Genomic DNA, 25,781 nt, shown 5'->3' with positions numbered 1-25,781 from the left:
GTGCCTGGGCTTTGGCCTCAGCAGCTTTTCTTGCCTTTCATATCAGGTACAAACATTCGCACCCTGACCTCCTGGGAGATATTGCAAAAACACTTAAGCAGCCCTCGCTGTCGAGGAAAGCAGATGTGCCAGGGTGTAACCCTCCTTCCTAGACGCAGCTGTCTGAGGTCCAATTCCTTCGGTATTGGAGAAGGAATCTCAGGTAGCAGGTGGGTGCATGCACAAGATGCAGGTAGTCCTGAAACGCTCTACATTAAAACTTACAGTTAAAGCTGTTTGCTTTAGCTTTCATAGCTGTTTGCTTTCATAGCAAAGCCATGTTTCCTGGGCAAAGTCTACGGGTGAGAGCGCACAGGCTCCAGCCAGGACCTGCCTTTAGTCGCTGCTCCAGCTGTGAAGGCACAACGTGTCAGTATGGGGGACATGCATCTCTCCTCTTGCTGAAAAGCCTCCCTCGCTCAGCTGGAGGCTGCCTGGAGCAGAAAAGGGGAATGTCCATCCCTCCAGCAATGTTCTGGGATGAGCCCAGCAGAGAAGCCCCTTCCCAGTCTCGACAAGTGCTCAAAATACTCATGGCCATCACTCTTCTGCCTCCATGAGAGCCTACTGAGGCCTGGGCTTGCCTTCCTTTAGCTGGTGCACCGGGTCTGCCCAGGACACTGTGGGGAAAGGCTGTCCTGCTCCCGCTCCAAAGGATCTGGGCTCAGATTGGCTCCTCGAAGGTGCATCTACATCTCCAGGGCCTCCCCTGGCTGGGAAACTACATTGAAGCTGCACCACAGCACTAATACAGCCAATGAGCTGTGCAACCCCTCACCCCAGCAGGACAGACAGCTGGGGTCAGACACGTTACATGGTTTAAAGCAGAGCTGGATGCATGCTCAAAGCAAGCTAGCAGAAGGGAAGATAACCTCGCTGCCTCATTTTCCATGGATTGTAGCAACTCAGCCAAAAAACTTGCACCTTTCCTCTAAGCAGTGTACTGCTGGGATGCTGCTAATCACAGTCTTCCCCAGGGTTGTACATCCGGCTGCTTGTGCTGTCTCACAGCAAGGCATTGTGATAGTTTAATATCAACTGGAAACTCACTAGGAACACGCTGTTGACAAAGATCTGCCGAACCCAGAGAGGACAGGGCTCTGCAGAGGCAGCTTTGCTGGTTGCTACAATTCACATCCATCTTTTTCCTTCCCCAGCAGCTCCTGCACAAAACAAGGGCGAGAACTGCCCCATGGGCACCAAGCCATCAACTGCCTCTTAGCTCACAGGAGCAGCAAGGAGGGGAGGACAATAGCTGCAGAATTTGGAAGCGCTTATCAACCTAACTGATACAGCAGGGTTGCCATGAAGCCGTGGTCCCACCAGTATCCTTTTTTAAGGCCCTCGGCCTAGCTGTATGGCCAAGCTTTGTCTCTAGCGAGAAACTGCAAAACTAGCTTATTTTGCTCAGACCTGGTCCCTGTATGGATGTGAAGTCCCAACGTGCTCCTGCAGCATCAAGTTCCTTCTGTAGGCAGCGGCAGCAGCAGCAAAGGCAAGATGGGGCTGGCAGGGAAAGCCAGAGGCATTGGCAGGACTCTCCAGCAGCAGGAATAAAGCCTGCCCTGACGCGCAGTACAGACCAAGCACAGCACAGGCATTACATAGCCTTGCAGGGCTGTTAACTAATTTTCCAGTCTGGCGGGAGAAGGCATCCGATACCTGAGACACCTGCAAGCCCCCTGAAGACACAACCGCTCTTCATCTACCCTCTTAATCCCCAGCAGGTGGAGAGTAGCCAGAGGCATAGGCGAGAGGATTTTTATCCCTTCCACTGGGTGCATTATTTTGCCTTCAGGATTGTAAAACCTGGCTACATGTTAGGAGGAAAAACCCAGCTTGGCTTTCTGATTCCCTCCTGGAGCAAAAAGGGCCCACCAAGGGAAACAGCCCTGTCTACTTACCAGCCGGGCAAGTGGAGCTTGTAATCAGATCTAACAGCCTGCTCTGCTCACTGTTAATCCCCTTCTCTGCATGGAGCAGCACCACCACTCAGGTGGAAATTGTGCACAAGATCCTGGGGGCAGGCTCACACAAGGAGGCTGGGAGGTGGCACTGGGAGTTCTCCGGGGTACTGTTTCCCCTCTCTAACATCACTAACTAATATCAGCTAACATCACAGGCTAAGCAGGACAATGCATCTCTCAAAGAGATAGCAAAAAAAAAAAAAAGAACTAGAAGTGTCTGATCTCAGCTAAAGTCCCAGAGCCAGAAGGAACGAGGGCCCCAAAGACAACGAGCAGACAGAAATGCCACCAAATGCCTGAGACCGGGAGTGAAGGTAACGGCTGCCACAGCCTCCTCTTGCTCAGGCTGTCCACACTGTGACCAGGGCTTCAGAGGGGAGCTCCTGAAAGCGTGTTGCTGCAGGAGGTCCCTGCAGTGCTCTCCAGGCAGAGACATGCCTGGAGTTTTTGAGAGAGGGTCGCTCTGCTCTTGCGCCAAGAGGCACCCCTTCCCCTGGCCTTTGTATTAGTCCCACCTGCAGATGGAGGAGCTTGGCTTGTCTAGCTTGTCCAGCAGGAGCACAAACTTGTCCTACTGCGCCAAGCATCCCAGTGCACCTGTCTGGGAACAACCCCCTGTTGGGGGGAAGCGTTCAGGACTACGACCACCACGGCAGGGTGAAGGGCTCTGAATATCAAGCAGGCTCTGTTCATCCTTCATCCTGAACTGATTTAAGGGGCATGAGAGCTGTCATACTCCTGCTGTATCTCCTGTATCATTGGGCTGTCTACGAGAGAGCTAGGTTTTACACCGTCTTCTCTTTCAGTGTTTTCTTAAAAAGAAATGAGCCCTTTCCTAGGGATTCCTGACAGTGGAGAGCCCTGAACACCCCTAAAACATTACAAAGACATGCAAGAACTCCACACATACAGTCAAAAATAGGTTTACTGGAATGTCTTTAGTCACAGCTGTAAGCAGCAATACTGAAAACACTGAGCTTATGCATTCCCATGGCAGGATCAGTCTTCTGGCTTGTAAAACCTAATTATTTCTTTTTCTTTCTTTTTTTTTTTTTGAACATGAGAAAAACACCACCCGTGCAGTTCTCCACAGAAGAGTCGATTCCCTGTAACATAATGGTACATTTCCCTTTAGAGATTTTTTTCCCCTCCTTTGCTCTGAGGAAAGGACAGAGTCCACTCTGCCCTCCACAGCAGGCAGTGGGGAACTGCTCAAACTGTAAGTATCATTACAACTTAACTGTATATACAGATAAACGATAATGGCAAGTAGCTAGCTCCAAACCGGAGACCCAGAATTCAGCAAAATGGGTGGTTTGGGAACTGAACCTTTTGTTATAAAAAAGATCTAACAGCAGGAACAGATACTTGACCAAAAAAAGGGTCATTTGGCAGTTCTCAAAATGCTCCGTTAGAACTGGCTACTTGCCACCACCTTCTCGCTCCTTTGAGAAAAACAACTTCAAAGCTATATACACATATTTCACTTAAATTATACAGCAGTTTGGATATCCCAGAGCCAGCTCCACTGAAGCCTCCAGCTGCCCAGTCAGGAATGGTACTTCAGGACTATGGGTACTGAAAAACATACACACACAAAAAGCTCTCAGCCACACGCCTTCAAATGCAGAGAGAGAAAACCCCACATTTCTTTAGTCACAAACACCAAGCAGCTGTCAGGGAAAGCATGTGTCCAAGCTCCAGCCAAAACAATCTGCTGCCTGCACAACACTAGACAACACTCCTTTCCACCTTCATCTACTTCCAGCTTCCCAAAACGAAACCAGATGGGACTATCCATCAGCCTCTCTCTCTCCACAGTGCTCCCACCCTGCTGTCAGCCATGCTTCTTCCGCTCCCAGCTGCGTATCAGCAGCACAACAGGCCGTGCTGGTTTTGCTGAAGGGCAGCATGGGAACGGTTACAGAGCTGATGGGAGAAAAGCCTCCCTCCAGGACCACTGGCACAGGAAGAGCTGCGCTACCATGCAGGGCTGCTTGGATCCTTGGAGCATGTCATTCAGCAGGCAGAGGGCTGTGTTACTTTGTTGCTGGAAGAAACACACTCTGGTCGTTATAAGTTATTCAAGTAGGAGAAGCAGGAAAGGACCAACTTGCAGGGAGCAACAGCAGAGCCTCCAAGCCAGCTCCTTGCTGATAATTAAGCAGCCCAGCAGCTTTGGGAGCGTCTGCTGGGAGCAGACCCATTGCAAAATGGTTTGTGTATGTGCAGAGGCCTTCGCAAGACATTGCTCTGGCCTGAAACTCTCCCATCTCCCTCCGCAAGCCATGCGGCCTCTGCATTGGCCGGTGCTAACCCTGGATCACCACAGCTTTGACAGTATCTACCTGTCCTTCTTTACCAAGAGTTAGTAGGACTTGGTTTCAGCTGGCTCCTCTGCGTGCACATTTAAACTTCACAGGGCAGAACCATGGCTCAGGCTACAGACACCACACATTACTGCTTGAAACGGCGTGGGGCCCGACAGGAACAGCTCGGGTGCTCTCCCTCCTGGGGCCAATGACACTATAGCATCATGCGTGGTGCCGAGTGCCATGAACATTTCAATGCCAGATATGGCTGGGGTGACTTGAAGCTACTCACTGATAATCACAAGCAGGAGAATGACCGCCACCAGGGCTATGACCGCCTTCATCTGCAAGAGGAAGCACAAAGATGGGTTACAGGGAATGCCACACGTAGCTGCTTCTACCTGAATGGGAGGTCTTTGGCCTCCAGCCCATAGACGCTTATCTGTTCAGATAGAAAGCAGAGCTTCTCCTTTCCCTAGTGGGGAAGGCCAGGTAACCACCCCTGCATCCTAGAGCGCAGATGACCTGTAACAGACCAGAGGCCCCAGCAGTACCTGATTTCAAGCAGCCAGCTATTTCCCGTGACAAACAGGGCAGGCAAACACGTCCGCACATCACCGTACACAAACTGACCCAGAAGATCCCAAAAGATGCTGCAACTCCTTCATGACCCTGCCGAGGGGATGCCCTGGCCCGGGCAGACCCGGGTTCATCAGAACAGAGTGGAAAGAGGGGTCCTGCCAACTTGGAGCCAAAATGCTCTCCCTGCAGGATCATGGGCAAGCAGGCCAGGAGGGAGGACAGCCTGGAATTGCCCTGCCAGGAACATAGCATCTCTCTGTTCCTCATCTCACAGGGCCAGCGTCCAGGTCAGCTAACTGGACCCTGGCTTCCCGGAGAACTGCCTCCACCCAGCTCCCACACCAGCTTCACGGACCATCTCTAGGGGCACCTCCAACACACTGAGCCTGCCCTGTTCACACTGTTACAGGCAAACCCACAGGCAGGACAGGCACTTCCTTCACCTTATTTGCTCCCTTTTTTTTCCTGGCACCTGAAGTGACCCTGTTGTTCAGCCCAGGACTGACAGATCTGCATGAAAAAGCCCACTCCTGCCTGTTCCAGTTCCCACTCACCTTGCAGCCTCGCCACCACATCTGTCTTCGAAGCTGTTTGGCTCTGTTGCTAAAAGCTGTTGCATTGTCTGATAAACTTTCTGTTGAAAAGGAAAAAAAAAAAAGAAAAGAGGCAATTCAGCAGCGCACACACAAAGCATCCACTTGTTCCACTAACTCCACTTAGTTTCAAGCGATAAACTTAGCAACAGGGGAGGAGACCCAGCCACAGCGTGATTCACCGAAGCCATGGCAGATTCCCACACCCTTTGCTTGAGAGCACACACAAGGCTGCGGAGTCCCACCGAGCCCCCTTTGCACCGGCTGCCCTCTGAGGAAGGGACTGCACTTCGCAAGCCACAGAGCAAACAGACAGCTGAAGTGCTCAGCGCCGTTGTGAGTCAGACCAGTCTAGGCTAGGTCAACGGCCAACTAGAGCACAGCATCCAAACACCTCCATACTAAGCCCTTGGCATTTACATGCCCAAATCTCTTATAAGATTGGTCCCATATCACTGCAGTAACAGTCCACTGGGCTCGACTGAGACCACATATGAATCAGGACAGCTCAATACCAGCTGGCGGCTGCATACACGAGAGGAGGTTGAAGGACAGTTGCAGTGACAGAGGAGGGATCCATTGCTGAGGGGTGACCAGATACCCAGACCCCAGCAGCTGAGTAACCAAGCCAAGGTGAGGCACCAACCAGCAACTTATAGGCACCAGTGAACTTGGGCTGGGGCTGTGCAGAGCAGCAGAAGGTAAAAGTGGAAAGAGGAAAACGTAGGCAGAAAGCTAGATCTGCAGCTCAAGGCTGGGAACCACTATTCTTAGGAAGGATGGAAAGAAAAGCCCTTATGGAACAGGGCCAAGTCTGCCTTCAGGCACTCTCTGAATTGGAACCTGGTAACCCTGCCCAGCAAAGGGGAAGAGATGCAGGGGGAAAAGACAGACAGATGGGAACTGCATTTGGCATCGCACCTGATTTATCCTGCAGGTCATCCAGCCGCTCACCTCTCTCGATCACCTTTGTGATGTTCTCCTGCATAACGTCAATGACTTCGTCCACCTGGTTCTGGACACTAGAGCAAAGCAAAGCCAGAGTGAGGGGCAGGAAGCAAGCACCACCGAGTGCACGTTGCAGCACCAGCCCTCGCGCAGAGCTGCCCACAGGCTGCCAGGATGCAGGGAGCTCACCTACGAGATCAAAGGGGACAAAAGCGGAGGGAGGTTCCTGAGAAAGCTAGTGGCTTGTCTCCCCCAATGCAGCACTGGGCAGGGCTAATCTCTGGCAATCCCAGGCAGGGTGAGGGAACACAATGGGCTCAAAGAGAGCACTGGAAAGTCAGCAGAATTTGGGCACCCTCCTGTCAAGGGGCAGGCATGGTGATCCAAAAGCATGATGAGTGCAGGAACCACCATCCCAAGCATGCATCTCTCTGGGAGTTTAAACAGCTTTAATGCTGGGCTGGGACATTACGGTACTCGGGAGAGCGGTGGAACCTTTAACACGCCAAGGTTGTAAGAAAAGGCAGACGGATGTTGGTGGGCACCTCTGCTGTAGAAGAGCCCACATCGAAGGGGAAATCATGCCTCCTCTTTCCAAATATGCCAGAACTCAGCACCACACTTCTGCTGAATAACTTGGAGTGAGACCAAAGGGAGATATGCTCCTCACCTCCAGGAACTGAGTTGCCAAATGAAACACAGTCTGCCAGGGCTATCAAAGGGACAGTAAAGAAACAGCTGATATGAACTAAACTGAACTATTATAATCCAACTTCTTACAGGTTATGCAACTCTGTGGGTAGTCATGTCAGTGAACAGTAGCCTAAATCACACCCGCAGGGTTATTATAAATGCATTTATTCACTCCATAAAAAAGCCACATTGGTAAGAGAGAAGAACTCTCCTGGTGGAAAAATACTGCTACATTCTGGTTTGTATTTTGGAGCTAAAACACTTATTTTCCTGGAGATAGAAATAAGAAATTTCTTGGAGCCCTAGGGAGATGATACATTGTTTGAGACATACCAAAAAGTAAACGGCGGCAGCAACGTCTTGGAGGCAATGCTATACACAGGGCCATGACACAGAAAATAACCCCAGGACACTTGCTCTGCGTAACGTCTGATGTTTGACTTCTGAGGTTGCATTGATTAAACACACGTAATTACTTTAAAAATACTGAAGCGCATCTAGCATTTACAAAATACGCAGCATGGCTAGGCCACTTCAGCAGTTCCCCCCCACGTTACTGGAAATAGGCACCTCCTATTAACAGCGCACCACTGGCGTCCCCAAGGGAAAGCAGGATTGCTTCCACCTCGTCATTCGCGCCTGCCTAGTATCCACACTCCTGCTCCCCAGATTACCCAGTGATAACCTCTTCATCCTCTCTGGACCCACTGAGGAGATCTTCTCCCCATCAGCATCTCACAGATGCAGAAATCAGAGATGCTATTTGCCAAATCAGGGTCTTTAGAGTTAGCACCACACCCGACACTACCACACAGGCAGCCGTCATCCAGCACCTAATCCCAGAGCACTTGGTAAGTAGAGACAGCATAACCTGTCACAGCCCGGGAAGCCGAGGCCAAATGAGTCGGAGCAACTTGCCCAAGGCCAGTCAAAAGGGCAGCTGCAGATCTAGGAACAGGACCCCATCCCACTGCTCTCACCACGAGCCACGACGCCTCCAGGTAAAAGTCACCCACTTCTGGTTCCTGCTGACCTAGTTCTCCTGCCTCCCTCACAGCCTCTCACTGAGCAGTCACTTGTACAGAGAGACACGCGTGAGGAGCGGCTGCAACGACCACTAGTGGTTTCAGTGGGAAAGCTTATGCCTTGCACGCATTTACTTATCATTCCAAAAACAAACCTTTTCTTCTAGTGTCCTTCCTTGCTTTTCTCCTTCCCAAGAGCTGGGAAGGCAGCAATATGGAGGGGCTTCCCAGCTTGGCATTTCAGGTCAGGCTTTATAGAGCCACTGCACTGCGGCTTCTGGAGTTGGACAAGTCAGACAAACCCTCTGAAGCCAATTTCTGACTCAACAGCCCTCATATGGCACATGCTGGACTCCAGCAGCGCACTTGCTTTATTTACGACGGCATAAAAAAGAACCTGGCCTTTCCCGTGCTGTGTCAGACCACCCGAGGGAGCAGTGGGTCTCCGCACACCCAGCTGGGATGCGCAGGGGCTGTTCCTGCCTTCCACCTCACAGGTGGTCGCTTGTCAGGAGTTTCTTATCTGCATGGGGAAAGGCCTGGGTAACCCCCAAGCATCTCTCAGCAGAAACTTGTCTTGCGACCAAGAAATTTTTTCAGTCTGCCATTCGTTTTACCAGGTAAGAGGCGAGTGGCAGAGCTGCCACTGTCCAGCACACGCAGAAGATGAAGGTGGCATCGAGGAACCACTTGCTGCCCAGGAAGCATGTTTTATCCCTGCCAGCTGGAGGGGCAAAGGCGCCAGTCCCACGTGGGATGTACATAGCCCCTCGCCCCCTCCCTCGAGCTGCGAGCGCCTTGGCAGAAAGGAGGCACGCTCTGCCAGGGAAGCTCCTTACCTAGGCGCAACGGGCAAGTCAAGCTCAGAACTGCAAGCAACTCGGCTACAGCTGCCACGCTTAGGGCGAGAGAGGAAAAGCAGAAACATCTGCTTTCCCACACGAGCTAACTTGGCAAAAACTCCAAGGCCTTAACATCAGTTTTATAGGCAGAAGACTACGTTTTCGGGATGCAAGTATTTCTAAAACCATTTACTGGCTTCAAAATAAAGATTTCCTCCCACAACAGATTCGTAACCAAGCTTCTTGGTGCGACTAACAAGTGGAAGCACACAAGGATGCAACACATACAGGAAAATGCAGCGCAATGCAATGCTACTGGTGTCCCCACCCAGCACAGTTCAGAGGCTGCAGTGATGCTGCTGCAGTCCAAGGTACCCCAAAACATTAGAGGCAAATTGGGGTAAGCGGGTAACTTAAAGCTGCTCTGCTGTGTAGCAGTATTTAGGAGACTCTGTGGAGCTCAGATCACACTGCACAAGTTGCATCTCAGCATCCCACCTCTTTTCAGTTGAGCTGGGAGCTACACGCCAAACACCATGCGCCTTCGCTATTTATCTGTGGCCTGGTCATGCTGTTAGTCCCCAGCAAAGAAAAATGAAGCATTTCAGAGATAGGGAGCAGAGACCTGGAGAAATCAAGGCCCGAACCCTCATAGATGCCGAGGTGTTTAACTTCCACTGAGAGCAGAGTCAGTTGAGCACCCAAATACCCTTGGTATCGAACTAAGGGAGAACCCAGGAATAAGCAGGAAGGAGAGGACTGAGCCAGGGAGCTGAACTCTGGTCTCCGGGGTCCCACACAGTGCCTCAGCCACCGGTAGCCAGGCTGCGCTTTCTGCTCTCCCTCATCCATCGCTCCTGCAAGAAACGCCTCTCTGAGAAAGGGCTGAAAGATCTGCGCGTTAGCCGTGCTCTCTCAGAGCAAACTCAACAATTCCTACTAGTTTTGCATGCTCGAGGTTGGAAACTCAAGTCATATCAAGAACAAAACACTTCCTCATTTCATTTGGCAAGAAAGAATGAATCCTCTAATAAGAGGCACACTTGCTGCAGGGAGCTGTTGGCTTCTGGCATATACATTTCACGTATTTCACTCCCACATCTGTACTCTGCCAGATTTCCAAGAGAAATAAAGTAGAATAAACACCTGCCAAGAAAGGGAGTAAGACAAAAGCATAAAGTACGTCTCCGTAAACCCTGCTCCATAGTAACGAGCAGATACGCGGCTTTTAAGAAGGACAGTAACTGCACGCCAGTCAAAGCAACAACAAGAGATCCACTGGTGTTTAACTTGGTTTCGTCTTTGCTGTCGTGTGCCTTGCCTGGTTCAGAGCAGGAGGAATAAGCCTTCCCGTTTCGGCCCCACTGGGTCAACTACTGAGAAACTCCATGTGCCGGTCCTGCTGTGGGGCTAACAACAGCGCGGCATGCTTCAAACACCACAACCAGGCCACGGCACCCTGCAGGACCTGTTGCTCAAGACTTGCTGCTATCTCTAAATTGGCTGCTTGGAAACAGCGTGACACACTTCTATTTTCCATCCCAGGCTACGCATTGCCATTAATAGTGCTCTGTGTATTTTGGGGAAAGTTACACCTAAACACCCCTTGTTGTGGCAGTAATCCAGAAAAAAGGGAACGGGAGACAGAGCCAAGCTGCGCAGCTAGCACGAAGGCAGGAGGCCGGCGCAGCTGCAGCAGGAACAGCACAACCTCCAGTCGCTCACTGGGGCACGGCCGTCTGCAGAGACGCTGCCCCATGGGCATCTCCGCTAAAGTCGACGACGGTATCGATGCTGAGCTGTGCCACGAGTCACAGCTTTTAAGTCGCTGCTTCAACACAGCTGTGAGGAACGAAGCAGTTTGTGCCTCCCCTGAGGCTTCCTCATCCTTGAAAGGATAATATCCAGCAATGACGCCCAGCAACACAGTCTCAGCATCATCTCTAAATGAAAGCCTGGACTACAGGACCCACAGCACACCCATCCTCCTGCAATGGGCAGCCGGGCCCTGGAAAGCAGCCCTCAACTCTTGCCTTGAGCCATTCCTCAAACTCTGCCCCTTCTCAGTAGCTTGCAACTTGTACCCAGAGCAAGTGGAGGCAGGGTTGGGCACCCGGCCACCCTGAGCAGCGCGACAGAGAAGTCGCAAGGACCGAGATCTGGCGGTGGGTACACCGCACCAGTGTGCTGAGCTGCATCTCCAGCACAAGCAGGAATGCTAATCCAGCAGCACGGTCACCTGAAAGGGGACAGGTCAGTGGCGAACATGCTCTCCAGGAACTCAAGCAGTGCAGAAAAGGGAGAGATTTTGGTAATAGTGCAGAAAAGATGACCTGCGATGACAGACTCCTACTCTAAGTAAAAGAAACTCAGGTGGAAGACAAACTTCCCCCTTCGCCAGCAAACGCACTGACAGCTCTCACTACACACAGTCAGGACCTCTCATAAGGCCTCTAAGCAGTGGCAGAGAAGAAGAGAGATCAGCTCTTTTGTTTTTTTAACCTGTTTGTTACAGCTGTTTGTTTTCCCCTGTTTGGGGAAAAGGATAAAACCCTGATAAAAAATACCTTTCAGCTCCAACCCGAATAGCGCCAGGGATGGGGAGACATCAGAGAGGCTAAGGGACCCCACTTAGTTACATGGGAGCTTCCAGTCCAACTGAGCAGCTGTTGGGACAACAGAGCCTGACCCTCCAGGCATATCAGCGCAAAAGATGTTACAGAGGGGACTGTCACACTTCCTACGATTATCACCGGCTCTAGCTCCTCTCTTTCCCCTCCAAAGTCTGCAGTATTCTCAACAATCGCTTCCTGCAGCTGAGCCAGCCCTGAGGGTCTCTGCACAGCTTTGCTGCCAAGAACAGCAAGAAAAAGTTTTCAGTCTTACCTCTCAAACTGAATATGCTCCACACCTTTGCTGTCACGCTCCCATCACCTCTTCCTCTGCCCAGTCCCCTTTTGCACCTATCTTCACGTTATTCCCTCCAGCCTTGTACAGCTCCAGTCTCTCTAGCTTTGCCCAACTATGCCTCAGCTCTCCAAATACTCAAATTTCTCCTTGAAACGTATTTTCTTTGTAGTACTTCAGCAGCAACCCAACACTCTCTCCTCTGCTGAAACAAGAGAGATCTGTACCATTATGAGACCAGGCATCACCCCATCCAGCACAAAGGTCAGTCTGATCAGAAACGTAATAATAAGCTACTTGACAAGAAGTGATCACTACATACTGCAAATGCCAACCACCTCTGATGAAAGTAGAAAATAGATACTACTGCATATGGCCTGGAGAGCCTAGATACATGTAGCCGCTTGTTCCCCCAAGGGAAGGTTTAGGAACATTCCTTAAAGCAGGTCCAGACAATTATATGGCTGGACAGGCAACCGCCAAAGCTCATATATGTTGGATGTTAGTCACATCACACCTATGAACTAGCTGTACAACCTATGAGCTCCTGGATTAGTTCTTCTTTCATGTTACTTCCCCTTCATAGATGTTGTGCTATCCTCTGCCACCTGGAAAACACACTCTTCCTTGGCTCCCACAGACTCCCATGACTCCTCTACCCAAGGCCCTGCTCCCTTCTGGCTGGCCAAGAAAGCGAGAAGAGAAGAGCTCTTGTTTTCCTCCACCACGCAGGGAAGACAGAAGACACTCTGTGATCCTTCTCTGGAACAGGAGGACTAAGGGGTAGGCATTACCCCCTCTCCACTTGGTTGCAGGGGGGGTGGGAAGGGGAGGGAACACCACTCTCACAGATGACAATTATCCTTCCCCCCTCCCCCCCCCCCCATTTACTTCAGACCAGTGTGGCACTGCACTAGAAAGGAAGCTTTCTCCACACCAGCTTGCTATAACAAAGAGTTTGGCTCTACTAACAGCATCCTACCGCACCAGAGGGAGCGGAGACCCCCTGTAAACTCAGGGCAGAGTGACCACCGCCCTGTCTCCTCTGTAACTCAAGTGCACCTTGTGACTCAAGATAACATGGTAAGCAGGCACACGACCAAGCATTGCCTATAGCTGACGTTGGCAATGAGTCATTCCAGAGCTGTTTGGGCTTCTTCCTGGCGTGAAAAAAAATCCCAATGAAGAGCGACTCCAAGGCTGCAAGCAAAATGACCCAATCTGTTAAGCACCTGGTCATCAGTTTCCCACAGATTTCTATTTTGGCACTGGGGCTGCAGGCAAAGGAATCAGCATAGCACAAGCAAGGTTCAGCAACCCAGGGGTCTGTGAATATCCTCTCCCTTCCACTAAGGGCCACCATCACTTTCCTAATAGGAAACTGTGGGGCAAACTGGAGCTCAGCACAAGCACCATCCAGGAAATGACTTGCTGGGAGAAGGATCCAAGGTGTTTCCTCCTTCCTTCTTGCCCTATTACCAGGGTGTTTGTTTCTCCTCTCTTACTCTGTTGCAGCCAGTAATCCTCCTCCAGCTGTAATGGTTTCCTGTTTGTCCAGCTGCTTTGACCCCATTGAGTCATTGCTCATCTCTAAGTCATCCAGATAAAGTTTTCTCCTAGAGGAGAAGAGGCCAGAAGACCAGCAGCTGCCCGAGAAAAACAGTCCTTACCTATTCCTGACTGCTCATTTTCTTGAAACATTGAGGATGGAGTTCCAGAGTGAAGGAAGAAGCAATGAAACAATAAAAACAAAGGGTAGATGAGCAGTGAGCTAGCCCAAGTTTAAAATTCAGGGTTAATGCTCCAGAAAGACTGGTTAAAAACACGAAATAGTTTAGCACCAGAATTTAGCACCAGAATATAGCATGGGCTTCGGAAACTCCACAGCGCTACTGGGCTGCAATCCTATCCCTTTGCTTGTATTAATGCACAATTCCTGGATAGCTTGAATCAAATTTGGGATTTCCCTTAGCTGAAGACAGGTAGGGCAGGAAACCACAAGGAGGAGAAACAAAGCACAAGCCATGCTCATACTCGGAACTACACAGGCATACTCCAGTAAGAGAGCAGCAGGAGCTTGTAATGTCAGAATAAAATATTATCCATGTGACACTGCGGAACAAGAACTTACTGCCTGATTTTGTCATTCCTGGGTCCAAATCTCGGTCCGGACGGCCCTCTCCTGTAAGCAGGAAAGAGAGCAATAATAAGGGAAGATGCAATGAAAACATATATTTAAACCAGAGAACTCAAAGATCGGCCAAAGAGAACCAATGCCTTGTGGAAGGAGGCTTGTTCTCATGCCCCTCATCAGTCCCTCCCATATCTTAATATGTGGGGTGCCCCAGTTTTACACAGGTCACACCTGCAAAGTCTTCATTCATGCTTGCTGCCAAGGCTCTGGGAGATTATCTCCAAGGAATCAAAGGCTTTGATAACAGTAAGCCCTCACCTGTTTGGCAAGGAGCAGCTTTTGGTTTTCAGCACCTGCAGTCTCAGATCTTTAGTTAGTTAAGACATCCCATTCCCTACAACACCCATGCAGAAACTCACAAGAAAAAGTCTTCCTCTTCATCTGAATCTTCCTCTAAAAGGTTCCTCTGCAAACACAGAAAAAACCCATCGCGTCAATAAGCATCCGCCATTTCACACACACGTTTCCAGACCTTAGGACACAAGCACACACCTCTAAAATACAGGCTGCTACGCAGCTCTGCTTTGGGACAACTCTCACATCACTGCCATTGATCCAAAGCAGGTTCGCATCAACTGCCAGGTTCCTATGTAGCTTCAGATCCTACTTCTCTTCCAAGCATCCGTATACCTTCCCACGATGAAGTAAGCGGCCAGTCCACCAGTATGTTGAACCCTGCCTTGGAAAACAGCAGGCAGAGTCCCTGCTCATGCCAGCTGGGGTGGGAAAGCCCTCTCGGCTCCAGGAAGGATCCAAAGCACTATGCTCAATCAGAAGTAGCAGCTCAAAACTTCTGTATCACCTGCAACTACCTGGAGTATCTCATCCACATGGAAAGTCGGATCTATTGCTGATTCAGAGGATGCTGTTTTTGCAGTCATCTGATGACAGCCTATTCAAGGAGGACAATAACATTGAAACAGACTCTGGCCTCCCCTATACGCCACGTCCGGGCGGGTTGGCCCTTCCGACCTGCACAAGGAGGTGAAGGCTGCAGACAGAGCGGAAAGCAGGAGTGCTCTGCTACCTGTTCTGATTCACACTGAAGGACTCATCCTCCTGCACATGTCTTCCCGTAACGTTCAGAAGGGGACAGGATTTGAGAGAACAAATTCCTTTTTCCTGCCCAAACGCACATCCTGATTCAGGGACCACGCACATCTCCCGATTTGCTCTCTTCAGCAGTTCATTGCGTTCAGATTTGCTGTTCCACCACACCTCACCAATTGGTACAAAGGCTGATTTTTAAAGTCAGCCTCACAATCCCACTTGCACCCAAAAGTTTTGGGCTAGGAAGGTATTATGAGAGTTCCTCTCTCATACCGTGGCAACAGGAATTCACCACTCAGGCTGAGGGGTCCCAGTCACAGATGCTTAGGATTAAAAATAATCAAGAGGGGATGTGGCACCCTACGTGTGTGGGCCCAGCAACACATCAGACTCTATCGTTACGGCACCAACAGATGCTGCTTCCCCCATGCATAAATTTGAGCTCCCACCTGCAAATGCAATGCTCTTATTTTGAAGCCTACCTACGTTTCAGCTTTGTCATATTTGCTCAGTCAGCTTAAGCAACCTGTGAGAACATGCATGAGCTGAAGCCATCACTTCCTTCAAGGGATGAGTGAACTGCTCTTGGCAGCACAGGATCCTCATTTCACCGACAGGGAGCAGGAGCCGGAGCAACGTTTTAGACTACAGCCAAAACTTGGTTTCAGCACTGCACGACCCCAGGATGGGCACATCAAGGTGAACGCACTTAGCCTGAAACAGGCAAGTGTACCATTTTGACCCATATTTCAAAGCCTGGAACGTAAAGGGACCTTAGCGACAGGAAAAAAATTCATCTGTAAAGCAGAGCACCACACTGTAACTTCACACGAGCCTTTCAGACAGCTATTTGGGGAAAGAGAGCTGCGACGTGACCAGGACAAGCTTTCCCTAGAGGCAGCTCCCATCAGGAAACAGGAGCACACTGGGTTCTCGCAGTGGTAAATGCGACCTGAAGGAATTGAAGCAAGTTCTCCAAACAGACACCGTTTGTTGGAGTTGGTTTTGTTTTTAAAAATACAGAGTAAATTAACTGCACGGAGAGTCCCTTCATTATCAAAATTTCGTTATCAACGGTGATATTGGCTTCTGGGACCTGTTGACCGAATGCCACGGTAGCACAAGCCCTTTCAGCAAGGGGAGCTATAACTTACCCTGAACTGGCCTGGCAGCTAACGGCACAGGGTAACTCAGGTAAATCTTGGGGTTCCACCACAGGGCAGGATCTTCAGAATTGCAAAAAGGCCAATTACAGAAAAGCGCTGCGAATACAGCAGAGCGATTCCAGGAGAGGAGATCCGTGCTGCACAGCCTCCCTCGACCCGCCAGCTCTGCAAACACCACATCACATAAGCGCGCTGCCTAAGCAAGCACCTGCCAGCCAGCCTGTTAACACCTACCCACCTTCCGTAAGGAGCGCCGCGGGGGCTGCTACATAAATAACAGCCTACCTCGGCAGACGACAAACGCCGTTTCGTACAAACATCGCAAGGTAAACCGCAATCACCTTCTTCCTCCCAAACCGCGGGAGCATCTCAGGTGACAAACGCAGAATAACAAAATCGCTCCATCAAGGCGCGCGAAGAGAGTTATGCCGCCAAAGCTGTAGGGGAGTCACAGCTGTCCGAAGGACAACACCTTCCTTTAAAACGCAGTACAGTCCAGGTGGCAGCCTCTGGAGGGTGCCCACGAACGCGGGGCAGAGGCACCAACGAAGCGCCGGGGCCCTGCCGGGGGCGCGAGGCCGCTAGCGCCCTTCTCAGAAAAGGGGAGAGATCCCAGAGCACGAACCTGCCTCCCGCCCCACCAGAAAGCCGCCCGGCAGCCCACGAGAGGGAACACAGACCCCACGGGGCGGGGGGGAAGGTTTCCACGGGGCATCACGGACACGGGAAGGTGCATGCCCGAAGCACCACCTCGAGCTTCACCCCCGTAAAACGCCTCCCCCGCGCCCCCACGCGAGACGGGCAGGGCTCCGCGGGCCGCTTACCCGCTCGCTCTTCACCGAGCCCGTGACCTCGTCGTCGTTCAGGTGCCGCTTGAATTTCGGTGGCATGGTGGTGAGGGCGGGGGGGGGGGGAACGGCGACGGGAGCGCACCACCCTGGAAGGCAACGCAAGGAGGGTCTGCGACCGCGCCCGGGCCTTGGGCCGCCGCCTCCGGCCTCCGCCGCGGGCAGGCGGCCGCGGGGCGCCGGTCGCTGCTGGGGGGGGGGGGGGGGTGAACCGGCACCGGGAGCGGGGGGAGCCGCCGACTCCAGGTGCCTTCGCCCCTGCCGCGCAGTACCGGCAGCGTCGGCGGCGCCCCGAGAGGGGCGTCCTGCCGCCGGCTGCGCAGCGAGCCGCCGCCGCCACCCCACTCCTCCCCCCGCGCTGCCGCTCACCGGGCTCCGCTCCGGGCCGCACCGGCGGGAAATGGCCGGTGCCGCGGCGGCGAGTCAGCTGGCCCATCGACCACCTCGGCGCGCCGCGCCGAGCGCCGAGCTATCGATCGGCCACGGGCGGCGGGGCGGGGCCAGCCGAGGGGGCGGGGCCGGCGGCGGGGGCGGGGCCCCGGGGGCGGGGCCGGCGGCGGGGGCGGGGCGCCGTGGCGGCCGGGGGCGCGTTGCGGCGCGTGCGGCTGCGGGAGCGGTCCCGGGTCTCGCTCGCTCAGACTTTAAGCGTGTATTTCTTTTTCCTTTTTTTTTTTTTTTTTTTGACTTGCTGGGTTATTTTCCAATGAATCGGGAAACAAACGTAGGCAAAGCCTGCCGGGAGGGCGGGTTACCCTCGTCTCGAGCCTGCCCGCCCCCCCCCCCCCCCCCCCGCCCCGGGGCGCCCCTTGCCCAAATTCCCTTTTTTCGCTTAGGTCGCTTTCCGTGGCCGTCTTAGCGCCGCTGCAACCCGCAGCCTCCCGCAGAGCCGCCCGCGCCCTGTTTCCTGGCTGTGCCCTCCCTCGCTGCTAGGCAAATAATAAAAAAAAACACTCAATAAACAAAACATCATTAAAAACCTAACGGCGACCGCACGGGGCTGTTTGCGCGGGGAGCGAAGCCCCTCGGCTCGGCCTCCGGGCGCTGCAGCCGGCACCCTTAACGCCTCGTGCTCCCCCCTGGCAGGGGGCCGGCCGGCCGGACACCGCTGCCCTCGCCCCCCCGCCGGGGCCGCGGCTGGCCGCGGGAGCCCTGGCGCGCTGCCCCGAGAGCAAATATTTTGGCCGCGGGCTGCCGGAGGGCGGCCAGCGCCGCCGGGGAGGCCGGAGCCGGGGGAGGCAGGCAGGGAGGGAGGGAGGACCGCAGCCCCCCCGGGACCGCCGGCGGCCGCTTGGCGAACGCCGCAACCCGGCTCTGGAAGTTTCCTGCCCTTTCGCGCCGCCGCGACCCTCTGCCCTCCTATAAATGAGCGCGGCGGCGGTGGCGGCAGCGGCGGAGGCAGGCGGCTCCCGGCGCGGAGGAGCTGACGGGCCATGCCGGGCACCCGGCTCCTGCTGCTGCTGCTGCTGCTGCTGTTTGGGGGGGGCCTGGCCCCGGGGGCCGCCGATGACGACGGCGCGGCCGCCGGCCGCTGCACCTACTCCTTCACGGTGGCCAGCCCCGGCGAGGCCGGCTGCCCCGAGGCCGGCGACGGGCGGGAGCTGCGAGCCGAGCTGGCCGCCCTGGCCGCCCGCCTGAGCCTGCTGGAGAGCCGGGAGGCGGGCGCCGCCGCGCCGGCCCAGAGCCCGCGGGTGCAGAGCGCCCGGCCCTCGACCCCGGCCGCTTGCGGCGACCTGCTGCGCGCCGTCTCCCGCCTGGAGGAGGACAAGGGGCGGCTGGAGCGGGAGAAGGAGGAGCTGCGGCGCCGGCTGGAGAGCAGCGCCCGGGAGCTGGCCCGGTTGCGGGCCGCCCGCTGCCCGCCCCGAGCCCGCGGGTCCCCCCGCGACGCCCTGCACGGCTCCGGCCAAGGTAAGGGGACGGGGTGGCGCTTGGCACCTCGCTTGGCTGCCCCCCTCGCCCGCCGTCCCGCTCCCGGGGGTGGTGGTGGTGGGGGTTTCGGGGTGGCCGTCTCCCCCCCCCCCCCGCAGGAGCGTGACACCCCGCAGCCGGGCTGGTTCCCACCCGCGCTGCCCCTTCGGCCCCCGCCGCAGCCTCCCCGTGGGACCCGCAGACCATCGACTACCAGGAGCTGAAGTCGGCCCGGATGGAGGTTCCCGCTTCCCACCTGCTGGAGGAGACGGCGCCGGGCCGCCCCGATGCCGAGGACTCGGGTACGGCCGTCCCCGTCCCCGTCCCGCGCCCCTCGCCCGCCCGTGCCTTCCCTCGGCCTCCGTCCTCCCCGCCGCCCGCGAGCAGCCTCCCTCCTTTATCCGTGGCCTTCTTCGCCTCGTGCCCTCCTCTCTCCGTCTTCTCCTCGGCTTTCCCTGCCCGCTCGCCATCCCCCGCCGCCAGCACGGGGCCCGTCTCCAGAGAGGTCCCCGGCCCCAGCTCCTCGAGGCGGCGGCGCTGGGGGCTGCTGGGACGGGACGCGGGTGCGGGCGCCCTGCACGACCCTCGAAACGGGCAGCGAGGCAACGCTGCAGCCTCCGAGCAGGCGAAGCAGCACCCGCGCGGTCAGCCGACCGGGGGCTCGGGAAAGGCTGCCTCCCCTCGGGCAGCGGACCCCGTCTCCGGAGCTTGCAGCCCCTTGGGGAGGCAGCATGGAAAAAACATAGGATAACTCAGGCTGGACCGTCCCCAAGCGCCGCGCGGGTGCAGCGTCCAGCCCGACCCGGCTCCTGGCTTACGTCTTCAGCGGCACCTCGTGAAAGGGCTCCGCGGGCTCCACCGCGGCTTGTAAATACCCCTGCAGAAGCGAAGGTCCCTCTTTTCTCCTTCCCCCTCCTCCTCCCCAGCGCTCACAGCTGCCTCTCTTCCCTCTCTGTCCCCAGGGCTCCTGCCGGGGCCAGACGCAGGGAGCTGCCCGCGCGCCGCGCCGCCGCGGCTCACAAACCTGGCTTTGCCCTCCCGCTCCCTGCCCCAAAGGAGCTTGCTGGGATGCCGCTCGAGGACCTTTCCCCACCGCCACCGCTCGCTCGCTTGCTGCCCGGCCCCTCTCGGGAGACGCCGCCCCCGCCGGCTGGGGCCGCGGCGGAGCGATAACGCCTTTCTTTCCCTCCCTGTCCCCCCAAGCAGGCTGCGGCGAGCTGGTGTGGGTGGGGGAGCCCGTCGTCTTCGGCCAGGCGGACTCCATCGCCGGCAAGTACGGCGTGTGGATGAAGGACCCGGAGCCCGTGCCCCCGTTCACGCGGGCCACCACGTGGCGCGTGGACACGGTGGGCACCGAGGTGCGCCAGCTCTTCCAGTACGACGACGCCGAGCAGTTCAGCAAGGGCTACCCGGCCAAGGTGCACATCCTGCCGCGGGCCCTGGAGAGCACCGGCGCCGTGGTCTTCCGCGGTGGCCTCTACTTCCAGCAGCGCCGCTCCCGCCTCCTGGCCAAGTACGACCTGCAGGGAGAGGCCATCGCGGTCGAGAAGGAGATCCCCGGCGCTGGCTACCACGGGCAGTACCCCTACTCCTGGGGCGGCTACACGGACATCGACCTGGCGGTGGATGAGACGGGGCTCTGGGTCATCTACAGCACCGAGAAGGCCAAGGGGGCCATCGTGCTGTCCAAGCTGGACCCGGAGACGCTGGAGATCCAGCGCACTTGGGAGACCAACATCCGCAAGCAGTCGGTGGCCAATGCCTTCATCATCTGCGGCGTCCTCTACACCATCAGCAGCTACACCGTCCCCAACGCCACAGTCAACTTCTCCTACGACACGGCCACCGGCACCAGCCGGCCCCTGAGCATCCCCTTCGAGAACCGCTACCAGTACGTCAGCATGGTGGACTACAACCCCGCGGAGCGGCAGCTCTTCGCGTGGGACAGCTTCCACATGGTCGCCTACCCCGTCCGGCTCGCCCGCGCGTGAGCAGCGCGGGGGGCGCGAGGAGGACGTGCCGCGCTCGCTCACGTGAAGCAGGGGCTCTGGGGTCGGGGAGGGGGACGGCTGAGCCCTCACGACCCCGCGCGCGCACACGCACCCCACCCCGCGCTGCTCCCCAGCTTTCCCCGAGCGCGGGCCTGACTCCCGCCCGCCGGCAGAGCGCCGCCGCCCCTGGGAGCCTTCGCCGAAGCTGCCCCTACTCCGCTCGACCGCCCCGGCGCCACGAACGCGTCCGCTGGCACCTTCTGCAAAGCTGGGTCACGCTCGACCGCGGGAAGACGACACAACGTGCTTCTCCGGCGCTCGGTGGAGCCAGCAAAACGCTCCTCCCTGGGCTCAGCAGGTTTGGACGGGCGGCGACGGCAGGACAACTCCGTCCTCCGCAGCGGGCCTGGGCCGGCGTGCAGCGGCGCCGACCTCCGCGCAAGGAGCCGTTTGGGGGAGCTCAGCTCAGCCCTGGCGCCGCTCGCCGGCACCGGTTTGGAGCAGGGATGGCTCAGACGCAGCGCGGGCTCAGCAGAGCAGGATGGAGCATCCCGCCACCACCTTCCCGCCGCCCTCGGCCGCATCGCTCTAGACACCCTCGCGTCGCCTGTAGCCGCCCCGCGCTGTTTTAAGAGCATGCATTTTTAACTATTTATTGTAAAAATGCTGTAGAAGGGTGATTCCCCCCCCCACCCCCCGGCCCCTCCCCGGGCGCCTGGGGGTGGGCGCCAGCAGCCCCGACGCAGAGGGGCACAGCCTGCCCGGTCCCGTCGCAATAAACATCACCCACCCGCCGCAGCCCGCGCGTCCCTCTTTCCAAGCTCCCGCAGGGCGGCGGGAAGCGGGGCTGCGCCGTCTGCGGGGTTTGGCAGGCCCCAGAAATAGGGTTCGGCGGCCGGGAAACGGGGTGGGGGGGGGCAACGCGCTGCGTTAAAGCCAGGCGAGGGGGGTGGCGCTGGCGGCCGGATGAAGCGGGGGCCCGGCCCGGAGCGTCCCTCCGGGACGCAGGATTTTTTCCTTTTGGCCTCCATCCCTGGCAGCAGGCTTACAACGAGGGCCGTTCCCAGGCCGGGGCCCCCGCGGGCCCCCTGGAGCGGGGTCCGGGGTGAAGGCGGTGGGAGGCCTCTCGCTGCAGCGCTGCTGCCGACCGGTCCCCCCCCCCCCCCCGGGCCCCGTTCTAGAAGGGGGGAGACAAGAGGGTGGGGGGGGGACCCCCACGGTGCAGGCAGCCCCGGCGTCACGCGGGCTCCCCCGGTGAGTCCCCGAGGCGCTCGCAGCCCTCCCGAAACGCCTTGGTGAGGGGGGGTGTGGGGGGTGGCCGGCGGCCACCCCCTCACACCGCGACTCCTGCTTGGCAGGCCGGGAGAGCAGGGGGGCCATGCGCGCGGCCAGGCAGCACCGGCGGCTCCCCGCGGCCCCCAGCGCCCCGGGGGGACTGGCTGAGCTGGACCGGCGCCACATCCCGCCGCTCGCGGCCAGCCGCGCTGCCTTCTCCTCGGGGCAGCCGGGGGCCGGCTCCTGGGGGCCTCGGGGCTGCGCCATCTACGCCCTGCAGCGGAGCGGCGGCTGCGCCCAGGCCCCCGCGGCGGCCGGCCCGCTGGGCGCAGTCCGGGCCCCCGCGCTCGGCGGCGATCCCTTCCCCGCGCTGCTGCTGGTGTACGAGGCCCTGCCCGGGAGCGGCCCGGCCATCGACCGCAGCCCCGGACCCCCCGTCCCGGCCTGCTGGGCTCTGTACGCCCGGGCCGACGTCGGCCTGCGCTGAGCTGCGCCCGGGCTCGGCCCCTGCGGGGAAGGGGCACCTACCAATAAAGCTGTGGCTGGTCCCAGGCTCTCCCGGCCTTTGGAAACATCGCCGTTACCCCTTCCCGGGCCCCGGCAGCAACATCGTCCCCGGGGCAGACTTGCTGGCAGAGGGTCCCTTGGTCCTGCTCCAAAAAGCCACCGCCGGGGGCGGCTGTGTTGCCCTGCTGAGATGAACGATGGCCCCGGCCCTCCCCATCCAAGGGGCAAAGGCAAAGCCAGGCTGAGCGACGCCTGCCGCGAGGCACCTCCGAGCCAGGCTGGCCCGAGCCCCCGCAGAGACCGGTTAACGGGGTCGTTCCTGCTGCAGGGAACTGGAAAACACAAGGTCCTTACCCAAAACAGACAGGGGGCAAGGGCAGGCGCCCACCTCCGGCAGGAGGAAGCCTCCTTTGGCCCCAGGCGGTGCAGGTCTGGCCCCCTCCCTCATGCTCCCATCTCCTCCCCAGCCACAGCAGCGGGACGCGGGGCAGCGGTGAGACAGCGATGGCTTGTTCAGAAATCATCGCAGGAACACCAGCGCTAGTCGAGACACTGAACCCACACAGACCCAGCGCCCCGATCTCTGCCAGCTCCTGGGTCTTCTCAGGCTGACAAGTCCATCATTTCATTGACTAAGAAAATAAATGAAGACCAGCCAACGTACACAAGATTTCCAGAAAGCTGGGCTTGAGCTGAGCCCTTCTAAATACACAGACTTGCTTTATAGGCTGTTCAGAACAAGCCCAAAAGAGAATCCATCCCTCCCCCTCCCACCTCCCGATGAGCAGAAAGCACAGCGCTGAGCACGGCTGCTGGATCTGACCCCGGTCACATTAATTCCACTTCTGCTCTTGCCTGTGGTCTTTTCACAGACTGAACTTTACAACAAAGTTAGAGAATTCCCCAAACAAAGTAGTTCCCTAATTTAGGGGACGTTCTCAACACAATTATTTGTGATGACTAGACAGCCCCAGAAAAGAGCTTACACAGCAGATCCCACTCAAAGGAAAAAGCAAGACGCAGCCTAGCTGGAAACGGCCAAGAGCAAGTTATCTAGGCAAATATCACAAAAATATTGAATGAACTGGGGTCAGCTTTGACTGAATGCTTAGCTTGGCCTTAAAAAGCCACGGAGGTGGTTCAAGGCTATTTGGGAAGCATACATCAAAATGGCTTTATTCAGATGCGCTACATCGTCAGACGTTTGCTTTTGATTAAGTTTTTGCAGAAATATCCTTGTTCTGCTAAACACAAGTAGTAGCTGAAAGCCTAGCACATTCCCACTGCAATATTTGGAAAACTTATCTGACTTCTCTAGTGGCTTTACTACAGAACTTGAAATTAATCCTTTCAGCAGTATTCTTTTTAATTACAGAAGAGTCCAGGGAATGATTTTGGACTTTTAAGGGTCTTTCCCTTCTCAAATAGGGAAGCATCAGCATAAAGCCACAAAATCAGAAAGAGCTCAAGTGATGGAAACGTTCTGAGTGAGTACACCATCATCGTACCCTATTTTTAATACACAACTTGTTTACCGTTAAAATCATCTTTTGTAGCACATTATAGATCACACCAATGTCTAAAAGTTTACTCAGTTCTCACACCTTCTTCCTCCTTTGAGGGTTAACTGTACTTGTACCGCTCCTGTAGGAATGGCTTCACTTCACCTGTGATGTTACCTACTCAGAGGTAAACTCTGCCCAACTGTTGCTCCATTTTCAGATTACAGCATCTGTGGCAAATTCATATCGCTGCAATACTATTAGTAACGCACTAAAAGAACCAACATCAGCAAGACAACTCTAGCTCCTCCGGTGTCCCCACATCATCACTTCCAGTCCAGCCAAAGCGCCGGCCAAGGTTTGCTTTGCCACTGCCGTACAGCTGTCTGTCTGCAACGCCATCGGAACAAAGGCAGATCCGCACTGCTACCACCAGCAGTTGTAGAGATATCCCAGCAGAAGTTTCTTATTTCCAAAGAATGCATATAAATGAAAGTATCATGTCAGCCAGCACCTATTCTCAGGGCAGGGACTATTTCTCAGCATTTAGAGACCTAAAAGAGAAAGGCTTCTGGTCCTTATTGTGAATCAAGAGTACCCTCTGGTGGCCAGCTGAAGAGCACAAATCTTTAACTGATCACACCTTCCCCCTTCTTCCACTTCATGATTGCCCATCTCACACAAACCCCATGCAGAAAGCCACATGCAAACAAGGATGCCTTCACCTGGGCAACGGAAGGACTGCTAGGATGTTTAACCCTTCATTACACCCAGCAGGTAAGGGTGTTCCAGGAAAAAAGCCAGCAATTGTGTGATTTGAATCTTTTATTGTTGCAAGTGTTTGTTCCTTGGCTAGTTTGTTTAATTTTGGCCCTGCACCAGTGAATTGGGAATGGAGCAAGTGAAGGGTCCTGGGCGCAAAGGGCAGCACCAGGAGAAAGGTGTGCTTCCTCGGGAGTATGCGTGTCATGGCCCACTCCTGCTTCCCCCTGCGGGAAACGGCCACCTCTTGCTTTTAACAGCCCCTTGCTGTGCGGGCTGCCTGAACGGCCAGCGTTCGTACTCACACGCAGGCCAAAATCTTGGTTCATCCGGGTCTCCTCCAATGAGCTGATCTTCTCCAGGAAACAAAATACAACTCTTAACACCAAGCAGGTTGCCAACGTGCCAGAAAAAGGATCGTGTCTTGCAATGCAATTGGCTAGTAGCTCCTTCCAGAGCTGGAGGGAAGCCACGTGCCACGGGACCTTCACTGGAGAATGGGATCAAGAACAGTGAGTGCAGGGAGAAACAAAAACAAGCTGTTTCACAAACTGTTTTCCTTTACAAGTCTCTTGTCCCAAGTTGTAACACATACTCTTCACTTGGCACATGATATTCAGGTGAACTGCTTGCATCCTGTAGCGTTTAGCTAATCATGAGATTACCAGGATAC

At 55.8% G+C, this 25,781-nt stretch overlaps 2 protein-coding genes across 3 annotated transcripts; one reads left to right on the top strand and one right to left on the bottom strand.

The window, feature by feature from the left end:
* Positions 1-2,913: 2,913 nt before the first annotated feature.
* VAMP4 (vesicle associated membrane protein 4) lies at positions 2,914-17,658 on the bottom strand. Its single transcript, XM_068952041.1, has 8 exons — positions 17,536-17,658; positions 17,143-17,255; positions 14,462-14,508; positions 14,040-14,090; positions 6,415-6,515; positions 5,455-5,534; positions 4,611-4,662; positions 2,914-3,584 (listed from the first exon to the last, which is right to left on the bottom strand). Exons 1-8 carry the CDS (start codon positions 17,600-17,602, stop codon positions 3,556-3,558), a joined length of 540 nt encoding a protein of 179 aa, XP_068808142.1. The 5' UTR covers positions 17,603-17,658; the 3' UTR covers positions 2,914-3,555.
* Positions 17,659-18,380: 722 nt separating this feature from the next.
* On the top strand, positions 18,381-21,859 carry MYOC (myocilin). 2 transcript variants are annotated; one of them, XM_068952039.1, is made up of 3 exons: positions 18,381-19,071; positions 19,254-19,373; positions 20,275-21,853. In XM_068952039.1, exons 1-3 carry the CDS (start codon positions 18,597-18,599, stop codon positions 21,060-21,062), a joined length of 1,383 nt encoding a protein of 460 aa, XP_068808140.1. In that variant the 5' UTR covers positions 18,381-18,596; the 3' UTR covers positions 21,063-21,853. The 2 variants fall into 2 exon arrangements, with proteins under 2 accessions (XP_068808140.1, XP_068808141.1); XM_068952040.1 differs by having other exon boundaries at positions 18,382-19,071; positions 20,278-21,859.
* The last annotated feature ends 3,922 nt before the right edge of the window (positions 21,860-25,781 follow it).

The sequence above is a fragment of the Struthio camelus genome, chromosome 8, assembly GCF_040807025.1.
Source record: "Struthio camelus isolate bStrCam1 chromosome 8, bStrCam1.hap1, whole genome shotgun sequence".
NCBI lineage: Eukaryota > Metazoa > Chordata > Aves > Struthioniformes > Struthionidae > Struthio > Struthio camelus.
Note: the sequence above shows the minus strand (reverse complement) of the source record. Positions and strands in the feature narration are given on the sequence as shown.